The sequence below is a fragment of the Anoplophora glabripennis genome, unplaced genomic scaffold (assembly GCF_000390285.2).
Source record: "Anoplophora glabripennis isolate ALB-LARVAE unplaced genomic scaffold, Agla_2.0 scaffold1671, whole genome shotgun sequence".
NCBI classification, from domain to species: Eukaryota; Metazoa; Arthropoda; class Insecta; order Coleoptera; family Cerambycidae; genus Anoplophora; species Anoplophora glabripennis.
Genome location: NW_019417755.1, coordinates 1 through 11,749, shown reverse-complemented (window position 1 = coordinate 11,749; position 11,749 = coordinate 1). Strand labels below are relative to the sequence as shown.

Sequence of the window (11,749 nt, the reverse complement as noted above, 5' to 3'; positions counted from 1 at the left end):
GGATTCAGCGGAAAATTTTACTAAAGAAGGGTAGGTTCACGTCTCAAAACAGTTCCGAGCGGGCAGCCGAGCTGAGCAGACGTGTTTTGTGAAAGTGCAGTGCAAGGAGCAAAATCTACCTGCCTTTCTTTCCTCTTAATCACCGACCTAATCCCCGGCTTAAGCATAGAGGCCGTCGGCATCTTTGTTACAGGTACAGGGGTTTTACCCAGGTAAGTCCCACTTTTACTTATTTATCAGTTATTTGCATTACTTTAGAATACCAGACAGGCAAATACACCAAAAGACACGTACGCCCCCATAAGGGAGCATCCCCACACGACTAACACGTACACACCCTCACACACACACGCACAAAATGTCGGACTCGGAAAACGATGAGAACATATACATATACATGGACGATACAGACAGCGAAAAACCCTATTCAAGAGTCTCCGCTTCACCAAAAAACATGACCACTAAAACAGATTTATACGAACAGCTACTAACACAAAAACATGAAAACGAGACGCTAAAACAACAAATACACGAACTCACAGAACAAAACACCCGACAATACCAACAAATACTAACCATGACACAGCAAATCGTCGATTTGCAAAAAACAATTAAACTTTCGGACGAAAACACCACTAAATTACACCAAAAACTCGACAAACTCATTAACAAACAAATGACAGACAATATACCCCAGACAGGCACACACACACACCCTCCACACACACACCCCACACACACACGCACAGAGAAACGCAAAAAACACACAGCGGAATCCTCTAGCGAGGACGAAGCCCCCAGACATAAAAAATCAGACAAAACAAACAAAACACGACCACAAACACCAAACACGCGCCCCCCGACACCTACACCCTCCACAAGCGCCCTACAAAATACCNCCAGAAGAAAGGGCCCTAGCCGGCGGGGCCCAGCCAGGACAAAAGGAGGTCCCACAAAGCGCCTACACCGGCCGCATTTGCGGTCGGGGTAGACGACGGATGGGGCCCACCTACGAAGGCTGTCCAGGCCTACAGGAGAAGAGGCAGGATAAAGAAGGATAATCCCCCTCGATCCCAAATCATTGAGGCCAATTTCTAGCCATGGAATAATGGCGCGGTTACCGGGTTACCATCTCATTTTCGCGAAGTTCGCTTTGAGAGCAAACAAAATTAAAGAATTTTTGTTCAGTGACAAGGAGGGGATGAACCGTTAAGATTCTGACGGTTATGAACGGGATCTCGCGAAAAATTCCTAAATAATGAGTATCCAGTATACGTTTATGCCAAGGTTTAGATTGTCAAGTATTTAATCTATGGTTTGTGTCGAATGTTATAAGGTCTATGGAGGTGAGTTTAAATTTAACCTAAAAAGTAGTTACTGTTAATAATAAGTAACAGGTACATTACGTTTTCTTCAAATGGATTATGTTTATGTAACGAATTAATTATAATCAAACATAATTATCGTATATTGCAGTTGTGTCTATGAACAGGACACAAATTATCAAGATCATTAGATAAACACAATAACATTTGTCCAGACTAAGACCAAAGTCTAATCAAATCACCAATGCTAGAAATCGCTGTAAATATATTTTTTCAATAGGCACTTCAAACGGCTTTCAGTTGAGTTCTACATCAGTTTTTAATACAAAAATGTATGCTGAAATGGAAAACGATGAAAGTCCTGTACATATAGCATGCACTCAAGAAGGATGTGACAATGTTGATGTAGTGTGGGACTGGAATTCTCCACGAGCCAAGCAGCAGCCAAAAAGACCACAAAAACGTTTGATATCACAATCACCTAAAGTTCCTGTAAAAAGACATCCATCGAATAATCAAATCCAAAATTTTGAAAAACTTCGAGACGAATTACAAGCTCTGAGGGAAGCAATTGCTCTTCCAGATCATGAGGAGAGCTTAATGTTGTCTCCTGTAGAAGAAGCAGAATATAAACATGTTAATGATCAAAACGCTGATAATGTACGTCCATTAACTCAAGAGGTATGTTTAGAAGGAATTGATGCAGACTTGTTTAATGATTCAGCAGATGAAGATTTAATACTTTGTACTCAAAAATTAGAAGCAGATTTAAAAGCTATAGAAAAGAAAACAAGTGGTTGTAGTAGTAACTTAATAAATAATCCAAATAGAGGTACAAAAGTTACACATATTGACATTGACAAGGACATCAGAAATATAGGTTTTAGCAGTGCATATTTGCAACCTACTAAAAATTTTAATGATAAAAAAGATCCTTTAGTTAATATATCAATGAAAATTAATGCTGAACATTTAGATTCTAACAAAGTTATTCATGACAAAATAAGTTATAACCAGAGTTTAAAATCTTCCGCTCATTTAGGTTTTCCTAGAACAAGGTCAGAAAATCAGTTTAAAAATTGCAGACAAATAGGAAAAGTGGAATTCCATCGAACACACAGTTTTGAATCTAGCGTTGAATACAAAAAAGGTAAGTCATTACTCAAATTGAAAATTTTATTGCTTGTACAGTATGTCCTATATAAAACTGTAACACATAACATTTTGTATGATTAAATTCAATCTTAAACGATAGAGCCCATTTGAATCATTTATGAGGAGAGCAAGGACTTTTAGTATAATTTTATGTTACTATGAGCACAAGTATAAAGTCAAGATCCAGTATATTTCCATTATAAATTCATTCAGGTTTATTGCACAGTAGGTACTTATGTGAAATTATTTCTAAAAATCCTTTCAAATGAAGTCGAACAATGTTCTCTGATAGGTACCAAAAAATATCGAAACCTCAGTCAAGATTCCTAACAGATGATATTGTGGGAAGCAACTACTCTATGGGCCACGAGGCTAGGGCTACGGGCTAATTATTAAATAATATATTGTTTCAATAAATTATCTTGTATAATTGTTGTTTTAACATCACCCATGAAAAAATCAGCATGTAAAAATACCCATGATAGAAAGATCGTACTATTTCTACATTTACTTAATATTTCCTTGCAAATTAGGCTATTACAAATTCGCTTCTCACTACAGGGATCTCAGAAACGGTAACAGATACGAAGTAGCTTAAATGGGGGCAAAGTTGCATAATCAGGGGACCAACATTATGCCTCTAAAAAATCAAGGCTAGCATGATTAGTTTTCGAAATATTTGAAAAAAAAATAAAATTTTGGAAATGCGTTTTTGTTTCATATCAGCCTTGTTTGAGGTGATATTGAAAAAAGAAGAACAATTTCTCATGGCCACTTTTTCTCCTCTATCGAATGGCAATCATTTTTTATATGTAACTTTTTGTCTCTCCAGGACCATCATCAACTTAAATTTTTTAAATACGACCCTAGAAATTTTACTACATTTTTTGCAGGCCTTCATGACCCCCAATACTGTACTGCCTCAGCGCGAACCAGATTCAGACGTTTTGTCTCGAAAAGTTCATCTTCAATGTATTCGTTCCAAATTTATTTAATTTTTTTTAGATTTCTATGTTTATTGAATTATCGTACACTCTAAGTATCGTTAGACCCTGTGAAATCCACCTAGTTATTTAAATTATTACCATCACACGTTACAATAAAACATTATTGAGTTTTATTCTCCATCACCTGGTCATATTACAGTAAATGTTCAATAACATTTCCGTTTTGGCAAATGTTGAAAATGAAGATAAGCATAATATGATCGGAATTTATTATACCTGTAACCGCAACTGTGAAAGAACATGTCACATCTATTTGTATGAATATCCTGAAAAAAATTATATTGAAATTTGTTTGCATTTTGGGCACCCGAGAAACCTAGAAATAACTATGAGCACGGGATTAAAACTCAAATAATATATAATTGTAACGTGTGATGGTAATAGTTTAAATAACTAGGTGCATTTCACAGGCTCTAATGATACTTAGAGTGTTCGATAATTCAATAAACATAGAAATCTAATAAAATAGATAATTGGAATTAATACATTGAAGATGAATTTTTCGAGTCAAAACGTCTGAATCTGGTTAGCCTTGATTTTTTAGAGGTATAATGTTGGTCCTCTGATTATGCAACTTTACCCCCATTTAAGCTACTTCGTATCTCTTACCGTTTCCGAGATCCCTGTAGTGAGAAGCGAATTTGTAACAGTCTGTATAGTTAATTCTTAATATTATTGTTAATATTTTGAGTGCATTTTTGTACAAATTCGATTCATTTACTCAATATGCAAAGCTGCATTAATGCTGAAATGACCAATATATTTTGTTTTTTTTTCCTCAAAAACTATTGCATTTACGACAAAATAAAAGTCACGTTTCGAATAAATAGAGCTTGGTGATAGAGAAAAAGGTTATGTGCAAAATTACCTGTAGGGATGGTTACTTTCTTCCCCTTATTTCTAAAGGGAAAATTAAGAAATTATCCGGTAATTAAGTAGTAGAGAAAAATTTACATAATTCGAATTTTGTTACTTTCTTCCATATACATATAAGAAAGACAACAGTGAAAGATCCCCCTTTATTTTCAATATTTAACCACTTCCTTCATTTTTTCACACTTATTTATTTACACCCTATACAGAGCATTAACATATATCGATCCGCAACAATACTGATATATCATTATTAGTCAGTCTCTTACCATTAATAACTAGCTGACCCGATGCCCTGTCCAAATTTCCATAAATTTGTTTGTGATAAGCACTTTCAGTTTTTTCAGAATTTTCCAATTTTCCAGGCAACTTTTCCAATTGTTCTTTCCCTAAAAACCTTATTACAAACATTTAAAAAAAAAATAGCCAAATCGGTCCAGCCATTGATGAAGTGATGCACTTACCAACGAACGGCATTTATTTTTATTTATACATATAGATAGAAGACAGATTATTATTTGTTTCCGATTATTACAAAATGCCTGCAATTAATAATTTTATATATTAAATTTGATGAATTGTTTTTTAATATTTGTACCTTTATGTTCACTTAGATGTTCAAGTTTTCTATAAAAAATTTGTTTTTGCTAGAAGTAATTCCTCAGCACAAACTAGATGAAATTGAAAGGAAAAGGAAGGAAGCCTTGGCGAAACTAGAGTTAAAAAGGAAACAAGAACATAGTGATTGTAAGTATTAAATACACGTTGTTTCATAAAAAATAGTACTAGTTTTTTAGCTCTATCAAGATGTTCACCAGAAGAAATAGAAAAAAAAAGATTACAGGCACTTGCCAAACTAGAAGCTAAGAGACAGCAAGAAATTATTGAACGCAAAAGACGGGAAGCTCTGAAACGTTTAGAATTAAGCAGGAAGAAAAATGCTATGATAGTGAGAAGTTCTCTCAGTACAAGATTGTGATTATGGATATATTAAATGTGATGAGATGTTTTTATTCAGTCTGTTATTTTGTTAAAGATTGGTGAACTTTACATATTTTTGTATATTATTAAAATCTGTAACAAATTTGTTACATGAACTGATGTATATTTTTAAAACCAGTGTGATATGCATAATCATACAAAACTAATGCCGCTTCAAGCATATTTCTCACTTAATAAAAGAAATAAATATCTACATAATTATGCACTAGGTCAATTCTTGGAGTATGTGCATTATTTTTTGTTAAACGAAATCCTGTTAGTGCTCATGGCAAATTGTTAGTGCTCATAGTCCAAGCAGTTTCCAAGATTATTAGTAGTTTGCTAGAACGGGCCTATCATAGATCTAATTTTTTTCAGAGAACTAGAAAATGTTATTTGTATTTAGTATTTTTTTTAATAAAATTATATTACCTACCTTTATTTCTCAGCAAAACGATCATAACTTTTTAAAATTTATATGTATTTTACGGACTATATATTTTCTTAATAGTTTATTCTTAAAATTGACAGTATATTTTTTAGGGAAATGGACTGGTAGTTTTGTATTGAAATTAAATTGAACAGTTTACTAAAATAAATTTATTTGAGAATAAAACGTTCAGTTTCAAAAATTAGAAACCCATTTTGTTATATATGTACATCTCATACCCATCTAAGTAAAACGAAACAAGAATGTCAGTTTCTCTTTAAATTCGACACTTCGAATCTTACTATACTTTTTTATATTTCCTAACAGTTAAAACGATTATGATTTAGATTTTAAATATTTTATATATCATAAAGTTGAGAGAATTTTTTATGAAAAGAAAAAATATTCATAATTCAGTTACAAATTTCAAAAGTAAGTCTACAAAAAAGTAAATAAACCAGTTAATCATGGGTTCTTTGCACGAAAGTAGTAATACTTTTCCATTTTCATTGATGCAAGGTTAGTTTTAAAAATATGTATTCAATAACTCTGTAGTTTTTAAGGCATTTGGTTGAAATTTGCAGACTTGCCACAGCTTAACAATTACTCTACTGTTAGAAATTTGATGACCTATAACTCCTAACGATCAGGACTTAAAGTATTAAAGTAGAAGAGAATTCTCTGTACTTTTAGAGCCTGTACACTTATGAAATAAATTATATCTATACAGGGTGATTCATTAACAATGGGAAAATCGAAAGCTGAAGATACTATACGTAAAATAGTTACCATTGGCGCAAACATGCCTTATTCTAAAGTTGATAGTTTCGGAAATACAAGGTGTTGAAAGTTAAAATTTTAAATCGTTTTTTGCCATTATTCTGGAAATATGTAGGTTAGGAACTTGAAAATTTGTGAAACTGTATTTTTTTGCGACGAATAAGATACATGTTGCAATTTCAGCGTTGCTTATAGAGGGCACCACTTACGATCAATTTTACTGAAAATTTAGTTAATAACTTTTTAGCCTGTATGTCCAACATGAGACTTGATTCAAAACCTGGAAGAGCAGTACTTTTTCCATTAGTGATATACTCTTGTTTCATTTCGCCATCTCGATCCGTTTTCGAGAAAAATTGATTAACGAACACTATGTTTTGATAATACGAAAACTTAAAAGCGAAACAAACCAAGTATTTCTTCATGTTATTACAATAATTAACAACGAAACAAATGAAATACGTAATAATGATTTAACCCTTTCGCTACGCAATACGTCTGAACGTAGAAAGTTTACTGCATGCGATTATATTCGTCTGGAGCAGTTACACTACTTATACTTTTTCCATTATGTTGTGTTAAATTAAATTAAAATGTGTTTAAACATTTCAAAATAATTGTAATAGTATAATTATTAATATTTTATTATAAAGCAAAAACTGAAAAAGAGATAAACAATCTTGGCAGTACCTCCTTCCATAAAAATAATTGCCTGATCCAATTTAACTATTCAAGCGATTTAATTCATCTGGAGCAGTTTGAGCCCTATAAATTTTTAGCAAATAAATATGTCTGGAGCAGTGAAAGGGTTAAAGTAATTGTTCGAAGAATCCACCATTGACACTGATACACTTTACACAACGTTTTCTGAGAGATCTTTGAATTCAAATTGGGATTGCGTCTGATTTTGTTGGCAGCGATTTGTATTCTTTGCCACCACTCTTCACGTGCACCAATAGATTCTTTGTAAACTATATCTTTCATTCGAGACCAAAAAAGAAAATCAAGAGGATTGAAGTTCTGACTTCTGGGTGGCCAAGCTAAAATTCTTAATTTTTCTATTTGGTCTCGAATGAAAGATATCGTTTACAAAGAATCTATTGTTTCGTATGAAGAGTTGTGTCAAAGAATACAAATCACTGCCAACAAAGTCAACGCAATCCCAATATGTTGTTTCAAACTCAAAGATCTCTCAGAAAACCTTGTGTAAAGTGTATCAGTGTCAACGGTGGGTTCTTCAAACTTTCAATCATTACTACGCAGGTATTTCATTTGTTTTATTGTTAATTGTTGTAATAACATGAAAAAACATTTAGTTTGTTTCACTTTTAATTTCTCGTACTATCAAAACAAAGTGTTTGTTAAATCTATTTTTCTCGAAAACGGATGAAGATATCGAAATTAAACAAGAGTATATAATTAATGTAAAAATGATTGCTCTTTCAGGTTTTGAATCAAGTTTCATGTTAGACATACAGGGTAAAATGTTATTAACTAAATTTTCAGTAAAATTGGTCGTAAGTGGCGCCATCTATGAGCAACGCTGAAATTACAACACGCATCTTATTCGTCGCTTAAAAAAATATAGTTTCACAAATTTTCAAGTATCCTAACCTACATATTTTCAGAAAAATTGTAAAAAAACGATTTAAAATTTTAACTTTCAACACGCTGTATTTCCGAAACTATCAATTTTCGGATAAGGCATGTTTGCGCCAATGGCAACCATTTTACGTGTAGTATCTTCAGCTTCCCATTGTTAATGAATCACCCTGTATATGCATTGGTGACAAATATGCTACATCCAAAACCGGAGTAGTGCTCCATAGTCCAAGAACGAGGACTGGCCTATGCATCAACTTATTGCAGGTCAACTGCTATTTTGTGTGTAACTTTGTTTGAAATATCGGAGAACATATCGTATTAACCTCTACAATCGAACTTTAATTTTTTTTCTTTCTTTATTTTGGACTTCGCCTACGACCTGGTATTATCTAAAAAAATTGAATTTTAATATATTGACTTTAATTTTGGCATAGCTTTGAATTTAATTTGAGAAATTTGAATATTTTAATATCATGATTTTAAGTTACCCTCATTCGTATGAGAACTTAAAAAAAGTACTATAAAAAATGTATGCCAAACATGTACAAACAATTAAAATATAAATTAGTAGGGCCAACAAAAACTAATTATGCCAATGTATAAAACTGCTTTATGCTTTCTCGTCTACTTCAACACTACTTGAAAAAAGTGGAATGTCTACAAACAAAACACAATTATAGGGATATTTAAAAATCTTGCCGTCCAATGTGAGTGTAGCTATTAGATGTTACACAGAAACTTACCACTATTGGTACCATACAAGGAATTCCTATGTAAAAATTTTGCAAAAGTGAAAATAATAAAAATGACTGATTTAAAAACCAATATCCTGTTCACAATTTTTTAAAGCAAAATGCACAAAAAAGTATCAACAAAATGTAGAAAGTTGCAAAATTTCAAATATCTTGAAAAACTAGAGTTACTGTCTTTTTTTACAATTTTATCTAAATGAAGAAATCATTATTTTCACTCAAACTGGTTAACAGTTTACCTACTATTTTGTAATAATACCCTGTATATTCTGGGACTTGTAGTTCAGAAAACGATTATAATTTCCTGGCACTAATATTTTGTAATTCTGTAGAGACTTGGCAGCAACAATAAAGAACTAAAAGTAGAATTGCGTTTTTAATGAAATTATCTAGAAAAAAGTATATATGTATTATATAAACACATTTAAATAAACCGAATTACCTTCAAAAATCCTGCTAACGAATATATTTCCAATATCAACTCCAGCAAAAAAATAAAAATTGGAAATAGCCGATACAACCAACAATGGAGAGGCCATAATGCATTTTATTCTTCTAAACCAATAAGGATCTATTTTCATACCATAATTTTTCTCAATATACTTTTTGTAAAATAAACTACTCGTGTCTTCCAAAATTATACCAATATAATTTAGAACTGTCCATACCAATATGTAATGTTCTACTCCATGCCAAAGATAAACAAATAAAAAACATGTTAAGCTGGCAACGAATCTATATTGGTAAACTTGACACAGAGGAACATAAATATATCTAAAACACATATTTTTAGGATGTTCTACTTAAGACTATACCACCCCTTTCAAAAAGTGGTCCTTATTTAGTTTCTTTACGAGCAAAAATTTACTCACACTTTTCAAATGCTAGATCACCAAAATGGATTATTTCAGGCTTTTTTTCTGGGAACAATTGCATTAACAAGTTATTCAGACTCATCTAAAATGTAAATGTAAAATTTGATCAAAAAGTAAATTTTCATAAAAAATTACTCCTGTCCAAATTCAATTCAATCTTTGTTGATAAAATTTCCTATAAAAATGTTCATTTTCGATCTACATCTAATGTAGTGGCCTTGCATTTGAAGGTAATTAAATTTTAATTCATAACTCAATAATCGCCATCTTTTGAAATAAATTTGATTTTAAACAGTTTCAAAACGGTGTTGATCAAAAATTTTAATAAGTAATACCTTAGTAAAAATTTGTATAAACCAGGATCAAAATATTTCCACATGTCTGAATACAAATGAATTCTTCCAATACATCTTGGTAAATGAGGCACATTGACATTTTCAAAGGAAGCAAAACTTGTGCTTAATCCATACAGAACAACATACTTAATATGAAAAAACTGACCCATTGCATATCCATACCCATATAAGCTCCAACTATCAAAATGTTTAACCAACTAAAACAAAAAGATAAAAGATTTTAATTTGTACTTCACTTGTCAAGAACTATATATTTTTTTCTTACCTGTGGTTGATATGAAGTGGCATTTACATATATGTAATGCAAACAGAAATTGGTAAGGGTATACCAAAATATACATCCACCTAAATTTAAAATAAGTTTTTGTACCCTTTTCCAAAAAGGTACAGCTGTAGAGTTATAGATGTTTAAATAATCATTAATTGATATAAATGGACCTGTGAATATCGTCGGGGGATATAAACAGTACGAGAGGAAGTTCAAAAGTTTTTTTGAGGAATGTTTATCTAAAAAATAACCTGTACATTTCAGGTTCATCCAAAACAAACTTAATATCACAAAATATAATATTTGGGGATTCAAGTTTAAAAATCCCACAAACTTTTCGTTTGAATTAAATTGTTTGCAATATGTTATAAATAAAAGAGAAATGCCAGTACATGACCAAGTGATCACTGTACTTCGGTAAAAGTTACAAATTAGGAAGAAAATAGCTGGCTGAAGCAATATAAGGAAAAGTATGGGATATCCTGTTTGAATTAACAAATATAAAATCGAGAAACAGACTTGCCAAAGCTGGTACACCTGAAAAATTTGTATACATATTGTACATATTTTTGAAATACTATTACATTTTTTATATATTGTAAATTCTAATTAAAAATACCTCTGGCAATTTACGAATAAGTTCAGATATAGCTGCATATAACAAAATCCATGGGAAAAAATGTTTTATCAAATAATATATAGCCTCCCATTCAAAATCAGATTTATCTTTTCTGTTCGAGACATAAAAACCATTGGTAAAATCATTATATTTATCTTCATAGTTCTTAAAAACTAAAAATTAATTGTTAATAATTTTTTATATTATTTTATTTGTTAAATCTTACAAAAATTACTACTTTTTGAAAAACAGCGTAATGAATACAACACTGCGAAGATCCACATTGAGAAATACATATATTTTTCTGTTTTAGTAATGCTGTTCCGTAAATTCATTATTCATTTTCTTGATTTAGATTACTTCACAAAAATACCAAATTTCTAAATTTGTATTTAAAGAAAATAACTGGTTATGTTTACAAACATTTAAAAGCATGATAGAGACCATGGAGACTACACAAGGAGACCGAGCCGCGCCATTATTCCATGGCTAGAAATTGGCCTCAATGATTTGGGATCGAGGGCGGATTATCCCTCTTTATCCTGCTTCATCTCGTGTGGGCCTGGACAGCCTTCGTAGGTGGGGCCCATCCGTCGTCTACCCCGACCGCAAATGCGGCCGGTGTAGTCGCTTTATGGGACCTCCTTTTGTCCTGGCTGGGCCCCGCCGGCTAGGGCCCTTTCTTCTGGCGCTCTTCTTGCTTCGCCGGCTCGTCTGTGTAAA

At 32.1% G+C, this 11,749-nt stretch overlaps 2 protein-coding genes across 2 annotated transcripts; one reads left to right on the top strand and one right to left on the bottom strand.

The window, feature by feature from the left end:
- Positions 1-1,336: 1,336 nt before the first annotated feature.
- Positions 1,337-6,550, top strand: LOC108915734 (eukaryotic translation initiation factor 3 subunit A-like). The gene is made up of 4 exons (XM_018721854.2): positions 1,337-1,346; positions 1,606-2,475; positions 5,012-5,107; positions 5,158-6,550. The coding sequence occupies exons 2-4, from the start codon at positions 1,656-1,658 to the stop codon at positions 5,337-5,339; spliced, it is 1,098 nt and encodes a 365-aa protein (XP_018577370.1). The 5' UTR covers positions 1,337-1,346; positions 1,606-1,655; the 3' UTR covers positions 5,340-6,550.
- A 3,138-nt stretch (positions 6,551-9,688) lies between these two features.
- On the bottom strand, positions 9,689-10,753 carry LOC108915732 (protein-cysteine N-palmitoyltransferase Rasp). The gene is made up of 3 exons (XM_018721853.2): positions 10,405-10,753; positions 10,119-10,336; positions 9,689-9,865 (listed from the first exon to the last, which is right to left on the bottom strand). The coding sequence occupies exons 1-3, from the start codon at positions 10,675-10,677 to the stop codon at positions 9,862-9,864; spliced, it is 495 nt and encodes a 164-aa protein (XP_018577369.1). The 5' UTR covers positions 10,678-10,753; the 3' UTR covers positions 9,689-9,861.
- Positions 10,754-11,749: the final 996 nt, after the last annotated feature.

Coding starts and splice junctions, on each gene's coding strand:
- LOC108915734 (XM_018721854.2), top strand. CDS start 1,656: ATGTATGCTGAAATGGAAAACGATGAAAGTCCTGTACATATAGCATGC. Junction 2,476..5,011: donor TAGCGTTGAATACAAAAAAG/GTAAGTCATTAC, acceptor TGTTTTTGCTAG/AAGTAATTCCTCAGCACAAA. Junction 5,108..5,157: donor GAAACAAGAACATAGTGATT/GTAAGTATTAAA, acceptor CTAGTTTTTTAG/CTCTATCAAGATGTTCACCA.
- LOC108915732 (XM_018721853.2), bottom strand. CDS start 10,677: ATGAACCTGAAATGTACAGGTTATTTTTTAGATAAACATTCCTCAAAA. Junction 10,337..10,404: donor CCACTTCATATCAACCACAG/GTAAGAAAAAAA, acceptor TTTTTGTTTTAG/TTGGTTAAACATTTTGATAG.